Genomic DNA, 14,895 nt, shown 5'->3' with positions numbered 1-14,895 from the left:
CAAAGTGAACTAACGACTGTATTGATAAAATGACTGATTTTACCCATGTGTCTAAAACTTATATTTACCCCAATTATTTCTAATTATTTTAAAACATCAAATAGATGATTACACTGTATTTCATTACTACTTTGACACATTTACCATTTTACTTTTGAAATAAAAGATGTGAAATGCCTGAAAATAAACTCGAACAGTAAGCGAAAAATATTCTTATCATGACACATCTGTTGAAAATTCTTGGGAACACTGAATATAAGAGTGCTGGAGCAGAAACTATGACCAATTACTTTGTGTTGCTCTCTGTCAGCAATACTACTTAAGGAGAAATATTAATTAATATTAGAAAATGGATAAGAGCAGCATTCTTTCATCAGGTATAATTCTACATGTGAAGCCACCTTTTCCATATAAGATATAAAATTGATTAAAAAGTAGATTAATAATCTTCAAACAGAATATTCCTTTAGGTAACCAGCAGCTAGCAGAGCCACTGAAGCTCATTTTTTCGGCATTCTACCAAGAACAAGGAGTTAGCTACTGTAAATGGAGTGGTCAGAAAAGGTGACATGTGAAGAGACCTGAGTAAAGTTAGACAGCTGATGATTCAAAGGAAGGAACACATGGGTCCTGAAGTGAGAACAGGGTTGGGGTATTTGAGAAACAGCAGGAAGGCTGGTGAGGCTGGACCAGAGGGGGAGAGAGAGGTGGGAGATGAACACTAGAGGAAAGCAAAGGCCAGATGGAGCAGGGCCCTGCAGGCCATAGCAAGAAGCCTTGGATTTCATTCTGACAAGAAGCCACTGGAGGGTTTTACAAAAGGAAACAAGATGATCTGAATTATTTTTTAGAAACATGAGTCTACCATGTGAAGGCAGGACCGTGGGGTCAGGAGGGTCCAAGTGTAGAAACAAGGAGGCCTTAGACGGTTGGATTCAAGTAAACCTCTCTGCTCTTGTACCACAGGCAAATGACAAACATGCTTACTTCAATGTTATAGATTAGAAACAGGAGGGGACAGGACAACATAACTATCATATGAGGAAATTTAATCTAGAACCTTCCCCAGCAGAGTTATGCTTAGCTTTGTGTCAAGTCTGCCATCCCAGGAATGTATAGGTCTCGATGCAGAGATCTTCAACTGGGGGGGAGGAGAAGGGAATCAATGACAGCGCTAAAGAAAACAGTGTAAATTTATGGAAATCCCCTAGTTCCAGAGCCCAAAAGAAAAGAGCAACCAGTTGTACATTTTCTACACCAGCTGAGACTTTCTTTTCTACTTACCTTGACTGAATAAGCCAGTGAGATAGTGACTGCGAGTGGAAGACCTTCTGGCACGGCTACCACTAAAACCGTAACTCCAATAATGAAGAACTTCACAAAATACTGTATGTAAATCGGTGTGCACTCAGCAAGCCACGGTCTCTTCTGAACCCAGAATGTATCAATTACAAAATATAATACGAGAATGATAACTGTGATGGCAGACATCAACAAACCTACATAAAAAGAAGGAAAATGTAATTATTAAATATTCTAGACACAATTCATTGTCAGTTACATATTAGCCACTGGAAGAATTACAACTACTTTGGTGATATTTATTTTAATTTCGCTGAGAAACTGTTACATCCTTTTTTGTGCTTAACTCATCACTTGACATTATCAGATTTAATTTCTGCTTCCAAGTACAGTCCCGAAACCCAGGAGAAGTGGGAAAAAAGTGTTTATGATTCTTTTCTAGACTTAATTGTATCTTCAGTCTTCTACTAAAGCCGAGACAAAATAATAAGCAATGACAAGGAAATACCAAAAGCTTAGTATAAGCTGGTGCTCTACACATTGGCAAGCTGCTTTCATGACAAAAGAGAAGTTGATAAGAACCTGACCAATGGGGAGACCTGGAATTAAATACCGAACCCCATGTTCTTTACAAAAAAAACACAAATTACCAAAATTACTTAATTTTTTTCATCTATACTTACTGCTTTATTAACTTAGCAAACCAACAGTTAATCATATATTACAAATCATTTACACCTTTCTGTTTTGTGGGATATTTAGCCCCTTATAAATGAGTATTACAAAATAAGGCATGTCCACCTATCTGGGTCTAAAAATCCAATTCAATGTCTACTAAAATACCATCACCATCTTAAATCCACCCTTTTCCCCAACACTGTATGAGTCAGTATTACCATTTGGCTACATACTATCAAAAGCAAATATTTGCTATTAGATAATAAGCTTTTTGAGGACGGAAGCAAAAATTAACTTTTTCCAGCACAGTCCTAGGAAGTAACAGAATGATGCAATGTAAGTGACTTTAATAGTGTAGTCTGATTTAGCCCACACGTGTTCTTTCATAAAGATACTATTGAAGGGCATGCTATGTTTTTAGCTAAAGCTCTGTTTTATTTCCTCTGAAGAGGAGTTCTGTTAACAGGTGTTTTCTAGTGATGGTTGTAATTTATAACTTCAGCCTCACCAGGATGATCCATTCTAACTCTAACTAATCCATTCAATTTAAGTTAACTATAACTTTTAGAAAAACACACACCTAATTTTTTTTTTCATTGTCAGAACAAAGATAAGAAAATGTGTGGTGAAATTTCTTTTTATTAAAATATAGCTGGGTAATCTTTACGGAGTAACCTCTCTGCTAAGCCCTCTATTGCCCCCAGAAATTCAGAGAGGAGCGTGCGGGCTTGTGAATTGGGCAGCCTTAGGTGCTAATCCTAACCTGACCACTTATTTATTAGCTAGTTGACAGAGGACACTCCCTCTACATAAAATGAGGATAACAGTTCCCAAGCTGCAAAATATTATGAGGATCCACAGTAACTCAAAGGCCTAGTACATTGTAGATAAAACTGAAAATATTTTTATCTCCTCTTCCACTCACAAAGCAATGATTTCCAGTCTTAAGTGTGTCAAAGATGATTTTTAAATAGAAAGGCAGCATATTTTAAAACAAAACATCTTATTTTCTCGTATATATCATACCTGCTTTGCCAATCTGAACAGCCAGCTTTGTTAGTTTCCCTTGTAAAACAGATTTTTCCTTTTTTGGCAAATTTGCTTTCTTTTTGTCTTTTTCATCACCATCTCCACCTTCTTCACTCTTCAAAGGCTGCATTTCCATGGCTGCACCATCCTGGGCTTTTGCTACATTGAAGAGCAAATATAACTTCACTACGTTTTAAAGGCACACGTAACTGTTAACATTTTCAAGCAATTTTTGGGAAAAAAAAATCAATTTCTTATAGAAACACAAAAATTTAAACATTTAGCTTCCTGTGTAAGTCTGTGCCTACCCAGAGAAAATAAGACAATTAGTGACACTAGGTTTTGAAACTCTGTACCAGATTTGAGAATGTTGAGCTAGGAAATAGGGATGAGGCATAAGAAGAAATACAGGGTCCTAAAAGAGCTAAATACCAAATCATTTTTCTTCCTGTGTGTTGTGTTAGATAATGAGACTCATTCCAAACACCATAAATCCCTCCCTCATAAGTTATGACCATAATGTAGAACATTATGTAGGACCACACATATAGAGAAATGCACATATGCTTACAGACTATTAAATAGCTGCAAAAAAAATTTACATTTTATATTTTGTTTCTTTTGCATTTTTGCTAGCAATCATATTGTAACCAATGATAAATACTGAAATGCTTAAGTTTAAAGTTACCTACATCTGGACCTTTCTAAGCTTACTAACACAGGTCATAATTAAAGTCTTATTAACATTGTAAAGGCAGCATGAGTCAGGCACTGACAAAAGAGACATTCACCCAAGTAATACAGATTGTTAATCTTCCGTATACATCCTACTTTTGGATGAATACAGTACACAAGAGATGTATTTGTGGATACAATGAGAACAAGCTAAGTGTACTTTTATCCTCCTGAATTTACCTTTGTTGCGATTCTCAATAGCTCCGTCTTGTTTCTTATCTGTAGGAACAAAATGGGAATTAAAGCTTTCCAAAAGAAATGAATACAGCCATGTTAAATTATGCAAAGGTAGCTCACATTTCTATAACAGAACTGTTACACAATGGTGTGTGTGTGTGTGTGTGTGTGTGTACAGATTAGAAAGCATTTGGCCCATAATGACCTTCTGGCTCTATCACTCCCTAGGTCTTAACCATGGGGGGACACTCTAAAATAATTTGGGGCATCTATACTTAGTTGATTTCTCCATAAGACTTTACTCTTTTTTATGCTGCAATACACCCACATATGGTACAAGAGGTTTTCAAACTAAATACAGATATAAGCCTAAGAATGTGGAAAAGGGAAGGGGTAGAGGGAGGAAGGAATGTCATAGGAAGACAACAGGCACACAGGAGAACTCTGATGGGAATGAGAACCAAACTGGTATGTATAAAAGACAGGGGAGACAAGCAAGTAAAACTAGAATATGAAGGTACAAAATAAGACAGTAAAACTACTAGTTAAGGTAATCCCCCAATTCACTTAGATTTGGAGGAAAACAGAAAGATGAGAATGTCTAATGTAAAAAGTAATCAAGGAGGGAATGGGTCTATTGTTTGGAGTAGGGAGTATAATATTAAAAATGACGAAGAGGAAAGAGAACCACTCAGCCTATTCTTCTTTCAACTTCTCTATCAAGGAGACCTACCTTCAAACTGGAAAACGTGGAACAAATATGGTCAAAGAGGAACAGATGCTCAAGACAGGTGAGGAGACAGAATACCTAGGTACTCTGAATGAGCTCAATTTTGGAAAGAGACCAAACATTCACATTCCAGATTATGAAGGCAGCTGAGACAGATTACCCTGGATTATATTAATATATAATATCAATTTATTCAGGGGAATGGTAAAAGAGATGGAAGTCCACAGATGGAAAAACGTTGTCTCCATTCCACACACACACACACACACACACACACACACACACACACACACACTCACTCTCACTCTCTCTCTCTCTCTCTCTCTCACCAAGAATCAAAAACAGCAGTCAGTTAGATGTTAATTCCTGGGAATACTCTTGACTGGATTAATAAAAATAGGTATATAAGATCTTAGGAAAAAAAGGTGCTTGTTGGAAAAGAAACTGTAGGGTCAACATGAACAAGGTCATGATGTGAACTTCCCTTTCTTTTTTTAATAGGGTCTGTTGACTTTAGTCTCCTGTAAATTAGGATGCAACACAATATATGGTGAAGAGCACACACTTTTGAGTCAGACAAGTGGGTCTGATCTGCCACTAATTAGATCTTCGACTTGGAGCAAGTTATGCAACCTCCATAAGCCTCAGTTTACTTGTCAGCAAAAAGATAGTCTTTTCTGTATGGTTGTAAGGATTATTGAGATAACGCATATAAAGCGGTCCAGAAATGGTATCAGCACTACGCACTGGACCCTTAGGGCAGCACGTGGAGGGCTGCTGCGAGGAGTGGGACAGGAAAAACCTACAGCGTGGGGCCTGCCTCCCTTGCCGGCAGCCAGAACCCTTCGAACATAGTTCTCTTTGAAATCAAGATTTCACAGCTCAAGACAAAACCCAAAAACCGAACCAAAACACCTAAATATTAAAAACACTGCTGTAGATATAGCAAGCCAAGATTTTAGTAAGGCATTTATTTTATAAGATCTCAAAATACTTACATGTGTGAGAGAAATATGGACTTACTAGCCCAAGTAAAATTAAATGAATCTAAGCGGTTAAACCACAGTAAAGTGCTATTGCCCTAAAGGGAAAAACTCTGGAGTAAAGGGTGAGGAGGGCTTTTTTAAAAAGGGGACATACTCCGCAACTAAGTGATCCTGAGCTATTTCCCCATGTATAACAGCTTCTTATAAGATCCTTGTGGATAAACTATGGTTATCAAGTTTGCTGATAACAGATCCCCCTTGGAGGGACAGCAGATACAATGGATCAAGACTAAAATTTTAAAACCTTGATATCGAATGATGGGCTGAATATAACAACGCAAACACATGAGGTGTCAAAGTGAAGCATTGATCTTATGTCTAAAAACCAAGTACATAAGTACAGACTGGGAAATGTTGAGTAGTAGAAAACTTGAAAAAGATGAAAAGCTCAATGAGGCCAAAAAGTGATATGGTTGACAAGGAAAGCTCCTACTGAAGTAGCAAAAAAATAAGCAAAGGAAGTGGGAGTTTAATTCATTTTGCTGGTCAAATGACAGGGAGATTTTAAAGTATTCAAGGAGATGCTGAATACATCTGGCTATGGTAAAGCAGGATTGATATCTTCTTTCATAAAGCCCTCCTCGGACTACTAAGTCTTAAAAAAAAAATCCCCCTCCATCAACTCTACCTCTTGAAAGTACTATGTTGGGTAACTAATTTTGTAGAACTCTTCATTTCAAAATCTGATGAAACAGGTATTTTTTGGATGAGTTCTTACAATCTAGCTGCCGTATTTCCAAATACCAATTCTTATAGCATATTGCTATCCTTACTTTTCTTTTCCTTTTTCTTCTCATCTTTCTTCTCTTCCTCTTCACCTCCAGCTCCAAGTAAGGTAAAGATAATTCCAGTTTGAGAATTTATACCCACAGCAGTAACTACCATTCTTCCAGAGCCTTCCATTACATGAGTACCTACAACAACAGAAAATGTGTTTTTAAAATTCAACAACACATTAAAATAAAACCAAGATTCTTGTGCTTAAGGTTTTAAGTCTGTAATAAGTCATCTGAGTTCAAAGCTCACTCTACCAGTCATTTATCATGTGATACTGGGCAAACTGTAACATCTCAATTACTAGTCCATAAACGTGGATAATAGTACCTACACTCTGTAAAAATGAGACGCAAATTAAGTCTGTAAGTGTAAAGTGTTTGGCACATTGCCTGGAATTTTAGGGGTTCAATGAATGTTCAATATTTAAATTATAACTGTATTATTATTATTAGGGACAATTCACTTATAAAGAAATGTGCTTACAACAAAAAGGATCACACAGCAACAACTGACATATTCCTAAGCCAACCCCACCACCTTTCCCTAACCCAGGCTTTCATGCCAGCCCACCTAGATCACTGCAACAGCAGCCTAGCTAGTTTCTGTCTTTCCAGTTCATCCTGAAATAGGTTTACCCTTCCTAAGATGTGATTTTATCATAAGCCTCTCATGACTCCAAAACTTCTGACCCTCACTGACTACTGGATAAAGTTCAAAGTCTTCACATGGAGACCAAACAACACTAACTTTTTCATCCATTAGCCTAACATAAAACTCCATTACAAAAAGCTGGGGAGCAGAGATGGGAACACTGACTGAATTCTGACTGTCCCTCACAACAGTCTTGCAAGCAGCAGGCATTATTATTCTTATTTCCTAGAAACTTGCCCAATGTTACACAACTATTAAGTGACAAGGCAGATTCAATCCAGCTCTGTCAGAGCACAGAGGGCATATTCTTCTTATATATAATGTCACTAAGGTTGCTCACAACTCTCCAACCTGTACGACCACACCTCTACATCTTTCCCTCACTCATTAGAAGGCTTCCCACCTCTCTAATATTTTTGTGAATTTTAAGTAACTTTCAAAACTTAACTCTTTTTAATATACTCAATAAAGTCTTCTTTATAGTTATCACTTATTTATTTGATCTCCTAGTTTACAACCACCTGGAGGGCAGGGTCTGTAGCACATACTATACCATCCTGTGTACCAAAACAATGTTTAATGGTAATTTGCAAAATGAGATCGTAAAGCATATGTACTTACTCCAGTACTTAAAAATTTATATTTGGCTGTTAATTACTAAGTAATTTATCCAACATGAATTTTTTTGGCCTTTGATTTTCCTGCTTTAAAAAATCTATATTCTGACTATTTCACTAATTATTAGCTTCTTTGCCAGTAAAAATGCAAGGGAAACAAGAAATTAAATTAAGGACAGTGAAACAATATTTACTGAGCAAGGACTAAATGTAAAAGACAGTTTGTTTCTTTTAACAATTCTAGCTTTCAGCAAATTTCAGTTTTTTATGTTCTGTTCTTCTCGACCACAGGTAATCAAATGTTGGCAGGTAATATGCTCAGGCAAAGTAAACAGTTTTTGTTCTGGTCATATCCCTACCGCTAACTGAATAACTGCTTTTAAACATCTAAATTTAAAAAGCCAAGAACAGCAGTGAGAGATGGCATCATGAGAATAAATTTAAAAATAAATGCATTTCATGTTTTCAGTACATTTTTGGAAGAGGGAAATAAATGCAGAAAAACTTTCCCACCCGTACTGTGATAAGGAACTCCAGAAAGTTATTTCAGTCTTTTCTTAAACATGGAAAATTTATAGAGTCCTCTTGGTATACTTGGTGTGTCGGGAACCTGAGTCTACAAATACTTACCAGCCATCTCTGTTAAAACAGAAAAGGACCAAGTTTCCGTTAAAGGATGTCATTCTGAAGAGCTAAGCACTGTGTGAATAAGCTAGATGTACATCAAAGCCCATGAAGTATACATGGCAAAAAGGCAAGAGGAGACTACCTCAGTTCACCAAATACTGTGGCCTGGTCAGTCTGTGGCAGTTAAGTATGACCAGCTAGCTTCCCTCTCCTTTGGGAAAAATCACAGATTTTACTTGGCTAACATTAACCACAGTTTCTTAGAAGTATGGCAAGGAATAAGTAAAATAAGTATACATTAAACTTAACTACATTATATATCCAAGATATTTCTATTTGGAATGAATTTCAAGCAGAGCAATATAAAGAAAAATTCAAATAGAGTAGGAATGTTCTTAGTAGTGCAGGATACTGAAGGTATACAAATCCCAAGATTTTTTCAAAGAAACAAAAGTCTATATTAAAATGAAACTTTCCCCCTATTTATAATGCTGTTTATAAATGTATATACATGAAATTACTCTGACTTGTAGTGGTGGGACGTTTTACAATAAGCCTTTTGGCACATATTTACAAATCTTAAAAAGGTAATAGTTAAGCTTAAGTATGTGCCCCGAAGTTGTGATTCTAACTTAACTGACCCTTGTCACACGTTTGACTTTGGTTTCAGTAAAACCATGTCCAACCAATTAGAATATAAAGTTCACAGAGAAGTGAAAAAGTATAGCTGCCAAGTTATTAAATATTTAAATAAGCAGAATCTCCTTCCAATGTAGGAAATGTTAGCATTCCATTAACATCTGAAAATAATAATTAAAGACAAATAGGCAACATTTTCTTACTCCAAATGCTAGTATAACTCAATCTAAAAATCTATTCAAACCAAATGTCTTACAAGCAATTTTGTAAATTCTATAAAGAACACTAGAAAATTAAGAGTAGGAAACTGAAAATCAAAAGCTAAGGAACTGGTATAATTTTGGAGACAAGTTGTGGTACTCTGGTTTCCTTTCATGTAGCATCTTAGAAGGCAGCTTGTAATTTTTTTCATTATCCCTTCCATTTCATTTCCAATTAACCTTAGGTCTAGCTATCAACAGTTAAGCTGTTGTAAAAGCCTCCTAGGTAGACACCCACCTCCCCTTTTCAGACAGCACCCTCACTACACAAAGCCTTAGATTTTCAGAACATGTCTTAACCGTGTGCAAATTCAGTTCTGCCTAGTAGATGTGGTACTACTCCTGGACCTATTTATTATTAATCATATTACCTTAGATAAATAGTTAATGTCTCAGACTCATTCCTCAGTAGTTAAATAAGAAAGCAAGATTAGGTTAACTTTAAGGATTTTATGAGTTTTTTTTTTTTTAATCCTGTCCTTTGTAGACCATCATAGAGAATTCATTAATTTGCTTTAAACACACAATCATTCTTTAATTTTATATTACAATAGCCCTTAAGAATAAATGTAAAACAGATCAATTTAACAGAGATCATTAGGCTTATACTTTAGTTTTATCATTATACTAACATTAACACCGACTCTCAAATCTCTTCATTTTTTTGGACTCGGGTTCCTCATTTGTAAAATACAGTTCTGGATTTAAAGATCTCTAACGTCTCTGCTGACTTACAAAAGAAAGTCTCTAAAGTTTATAAGGGTAGAAGCTAACATAAAATACAGAATCCTCTTCACATTTACTGGCTCTTTGGGGAACTGTCTGCTGACAGTGGTATATAGTTGCGGAGGAGGAAAAAGTTCAGTTATAAAAGAAATTTGTACCTGATAAAAGTAAGGGATCCTTATCTAAAGACTTCTTAACATGATCAGATTCACCAGTCAATGAGCTTTCATCAATTTTAAGATCATTGCCTTGAATAAGTATGCCATCAGCGGGAAGAAGATCACCTAAAACAAAATAAAGGTATGCTAAACTGTGAACAAGATTACAATAACATCACATCATGTGTAAGATGCACTGCCCTTTTTTACTTACCATATTTCACTTGAGCAATATCTCCAACTGTAATGTCAGCTACAGGTATCTGAATGACCTGACCACCCCTGATGACTGTGAACTTCTGTTCTTGTTCAATTCGACTCTGCAAACCTCTGAACTGTTTTTCCTTACTCCAGTCATTGAAAGCTGTTACTAATACTACACACACTACTGACAAGAGGATTGCAGCTCCTTCAATCCAACCAGTTTCACCTTCACCTTCTTCCTCTCCAACAGAAACGTCTCCACAAACTATTTGGAAAGAAAGAAAATGCTGATCAAAAAAGATTCTGAATTGATGGCAACAGATATGTAATTATAATGTTTCTAGGTCCCGTTAACTTTGCTTACAGCTCTAAACACTTTATTGATTCAAAGCATTCCATAATGATGCTGCTGCTTACTCTGTTAATTTCAAGTTCCCTGCCTCTGAGGATTCTCATCTTTAGGGTAGGGAGGCAGTCTAGGGTACCTGTTAAGAGTGAGGACACTGGGGAAGATTAAATCTCGACCCTAAGGCAAGTTACTTATTTTTGAGACTCAGTTTCTTCATCTGTCAAATTAGGAGACCACCACTTACTGCAGGGTTGTTGAGAGAATTAAATGCGAAGACACTTGTAAAGAAGGCAGAGCAGAGGCTGAGACATCCTTCACACGCAACCAATAGTTAATGCTATTACTACATACAGTAGGCAAGTCATACACGGAAAGTGAAGTATTGTGTGTTTACCCATGAACCATGCTTATTTACCATATCAGTTTCACTGGAGTATGATAAAAGCTTGACTTTCATAACATAAAAATTTAAGCAAAGTGCTACTCATTCATTCAACTATTTGAGCACCTACTTTAGGTGCCAACTCTGTTTTCAAAGCTAAGGATGTAACAGTGAATAAGACGTATAAGCTCCTTCTCCTCAGGGAACCTATACTCAGATTGGTAGGTGTGAATGAGATATGAAAAAATCAGATAATAAAACCCAAGTAATTAACTTCAGATATCGTAAGTGCCATGAAGAAAATAAAATATGGTGATGTGCTAGCAAATGAAAAAAGAGGGCTAACTGTGGTTGGGTGAACAGAGAAGACCCCTCTGAGGTGTCCATGACATTTGAGCTAGGAGCCAAATGATATGAGTGAATTAGCCATATAGACTTAAGGGAAGAGGATTCCGGAGAGAGATTAAAGTCAGCACAGAGGCTCTATGGCAGAAAAGACTTTAGAAAAAGATAGAGGTGGGGACAAAAGAAACCTCAAAACTGTAGGGCCAGTAATGGTGAAGAATGAACAAGGACGGTACTTTTTGAACCTTGGGCTGTAATCTATTTGTGAGTCTAAAATCAATTCAGACCTTCAAGATGGTGGAGGAACAGGACATGGAGATCACCTTCCTCGACACAAATACATCAGAAATACGTCTACACGTGGAACAACTCCTACAGAACACCTACTGAATGCTGGCATAAGACCTCAGACTTCCCAAAACGCAAGAAACTCCCCACGTACCGGGGTAGGGCAAAAGAAGAAACAGAGACAAAAGACTAGGGGCGGGATCTGCACCAGTGGGAGGGAGCTGTGAAGGAGGAAAGGTTTCCACACACTAGGAAGCCCCTTCGCGGGCAGAGACGGCGGGTGGCGGAGGGAGAAAGCTTCGGAGCTGCGCAGGAGAGCGCAGCAACAGGGGTGCAGGGGTCAAAGCGGAGAGATTCCCGCACAGAGGATCGGTGCCGATCAGCACTCACCAGACCGAGAGGCTTGTCTGCTCACCGGCCGGGGCGGGTGGGGACTGGGAGCTGAGGCTCGGGCTTCTTCAGAGGTCAGATCCCAGGGAGAGGACTGGGGTTGGCTGCGTGAACACAGCCTGAAGGGGCTAATGTGCCACAGCTAGCCGGGAGGGAGTCCAGGAAAAAGCCTGGACCTGCCCAAGAGGCGAGAGACCATTGTTTCCGGGTGCGCGAGGAGAGGAGATTCACAGCACCGCCTAAACGAGCTCCAGAGACGGGCGCGAGCTGCGGCTATCAGCGTGGAGCCCAAGAGACCTGCATGAGACGCTAAGGCTGCTGCTGCCGCCACCAAGAAGTCTGTGTGCAAGCACAGGTCATTATCCACACCTCCCCTGCCGGGAGCCTGTGCAGCCCACCACTGCCAGGGTCCCGGGATCCAGGGACAACTTCTCCGGGAGAACACACGTGTGCCTCAGGCTGTTGCAACGTCATGCTGGCCTCTGCTGCAGAAGGTTCACCCAGCATTCCGTACCCATCCCACCTCACAGCCTGAGTGAGCCAGAACCCCTAATCAGCTGCTACTTTAAACCTGTCCTGTCTGGGCAGGGAACAGACGCCCTCGGGCGACCTACACGCAGCGGCAGGGCCAAATCCAAAGCTGAACCCCAGGAGCCGTGCAAACAAAGAGAAAGGGAAATCGCTCCCAGCAGCCTCAGGAGCAGTCGATTAAATCTCCACAATCAACATGACGTACCCTGCACCTGTGGAATACCTGAAGAGACAACGAATCATCCCAAACTGAGGAGGTGGACTTTGTATGATTTTGTCTGGATAGCTTTGATTTAACCATTTGTCCTAGGGTTGTCTGTCCTTTTTTTTTTTTTAAGGATAGTTTTTAGTGCTTGTTATCATCGGTGGATTTGTTTTTTTGGTTTGGTAGCTCTCTTCTTTCTTTCTTTCTTTATTACTTTTTAATTCTTTTTGTACTTTCAATAAGTTTTTTATTTTAATAACTTTTATTTTTTCTCTTTCTTTCTTTCTCCCTTTTCTTCTGAGCAATGTGGCTGACAGGGTCTTGGTGCTCCGGCCGGGTGTCAGGCCTGAGACTCTGTGGTGGGAGAGCCAAGTTCAGGACACTGGTGCACCAGAGACCTCCCGGCTCCGCCTAATGTCAAATGGCAAGAGCTCTCCCAGAGATCTCGATCTCAACTCTAAGATCCAGCTCCACTCAACAACCAGCAAGCTACAGTGCTGGCCACCCTATGCCAAACAACTACAACTAGCAAGACAGGAACAAAACCCCAGCCATTAGCAGAGAGGCTACCTAAAATCATAATAAGGCCACAGACACCCCAAAACACACCACCGGATGCAGTCCTGCCCACCAGAAAGACAAGATCCAGCCTCATCCACAAAAACACAGGCAATAGTCCCCTCCACCAGAAAGCCTACACAACCCACTGAACCAACCTTAGCCACTGGGGGCAGACACCAAAAACAACGGGAACTATGAACCTGCTGCAGCCTGTGAAAAGGAGACCCCAAATACAGTAAGTTAAGCAAAATGAGAAGACAGAGAAACACACAGCAGATGAGGGAGCAAGGTAAAAATCCAACATACCAAACAAATGAAGAGGAAATAAGCAGTCTACCTGAAAAGGAGTTCAGAGTAATGATAGTAAAGATGATCCAAAATCTTGGAAATAGAATGGAGAAAATAAAAGAAACGTTTAACAAGGACATAGAAGAATGAAAGAGCAAACAATGATGAACGACACAATAAATGAAATTAACAATTCTCTAGAAGAAATCAATAGCAGAATAACTGACACAGAAGAATGGATAAGTGACCTGGAAGATAAAACAGTGGAAATAACTACCACAGAGCAGAATAAAAAAGAATGAAAAGAATTGAGGACAGTCTCAGAGACCTCTGGGACAACACTGAACGCACCAACATTCGAATTAAAGGGATACCAGAAGAAAAAGAGAAAAAAGAAAGGGAATGAGAAAATATATGAAGATATTATAGTTGGAAACTTCCCTAATGTGGGAAAGGAAATAGTCAATCAAGTCCAGGAAGCACCGAGAGTCCCATACAGGATAAATCCAAGGAGAAACATGCCAAGACACATATTACTCAAACTATCAAAAATTAAATACAAAGAAAACATATTAAAAGCAGCAAGGGAAAAACAAAAATTAACATACAAAGGAATCCCCATAAGGTTAACAGCTGATCTTTCAGCAGAAACGCTGCAAGCCAAAAAGGAGTGGCAGGACATATTTAAAGGGATGAAAGGGAAAATCCTACAACCAGGATTACTCTACCAAGCAAGGATCGCATTCAGATTGGATGGAGAAATTAAAACCTTTACAGACAAGCAAAAGGTGAGAGAATTCAGCACCACCAAACCAGCTTTACAACAAATGCTAAAGGAACTTCTCTAGGCAGGAAACACAAGAGAAGGAAAAGACTTACAATGATAAGCCCAAAACAATTAAGAAAATGGTAGTAGGAACATACATATCGCTAACTACCTTAAACGTAAATGGATTAAATGCTCCCACCAAAAGACATAGACTGGCTGATTAGATACAAAAACAAGACCCATGTATATGCTGTCTAAAGAGACCCACTTCAGACCTAGGGACACATACAGACTGAAAGTGAGGGGATGGAAAAAGATATTCCATGCAAATGGAAACCAAAAGAAAACTGTAGTAGCAATTCTCATATCAGACAAAATAGACTATAAAATAAAGACTATTACAACAGACAAAGAAGGACACTACATAATGA

The 14,895-nt window shown here is 38.6% G+C and overlaps 1 protein-coding gene across 5 annotated transcripts in view; it reads right to left on the bottom strand.

Annotated features, from left to right (window-relative positions):
* Positions 1 to 14,895, bottom strand: part of ATP2B1 (ATPase plasma membrane Ca2+ transporting 1) — a 592,658-nt gene that overhangs the window by 39,458 nt on the left and 538,305 nt on the right. For all 5 annotated transcript variants that reach the window (XM_079938566.1, XM_079938562.1, XM_079938563.1 and 2 more), the window contains 6 exons: positions 10,367 to 10,621; positions 10,153 to 10,278; positions 6,471 to 6,611; positions 3,925 to 3,963; positions 3,007 to 3,168; positions 1,285 to 1,499 (listed from right to left, as the gene is read on the bottom strand). In XM_079938566.1, the coding sequence (XP_079794692.1) occupies positions 1,285 to 1,499; positions 3,007 to 3,168; positions 3,925 to 3,963; positions 6,471 to 6,611; positions 10,153 to 10,278; positions 10,367 to 10,621 (938 nt within the window). The remainder of the gene's footprint in view (positions 1 to 1,284; positions 1,500 to 3,006; positions 3,169 to 3,924; positions 3,964 to 6,470; positions 6,612 to 10,152; positions 10,279 to 10,366; positions 10,622 to 14,895) is intronic.

Source organism: Stenella coeruleoalba, assembly GCF_951394435.1.
Source record: "Stenella coeruleoalba genome assembly, chromosome: 11".
Classification (NCBI taxonomy): Eukaryota; Metazoa; Chordata; class Mammalia; order Artiodactyla; family Delphinidae; genus Stenella; species Stenella coeruleoalba.
This window is presented reverse-complemented; position numbering and strand designations above follow the sequence as displayed.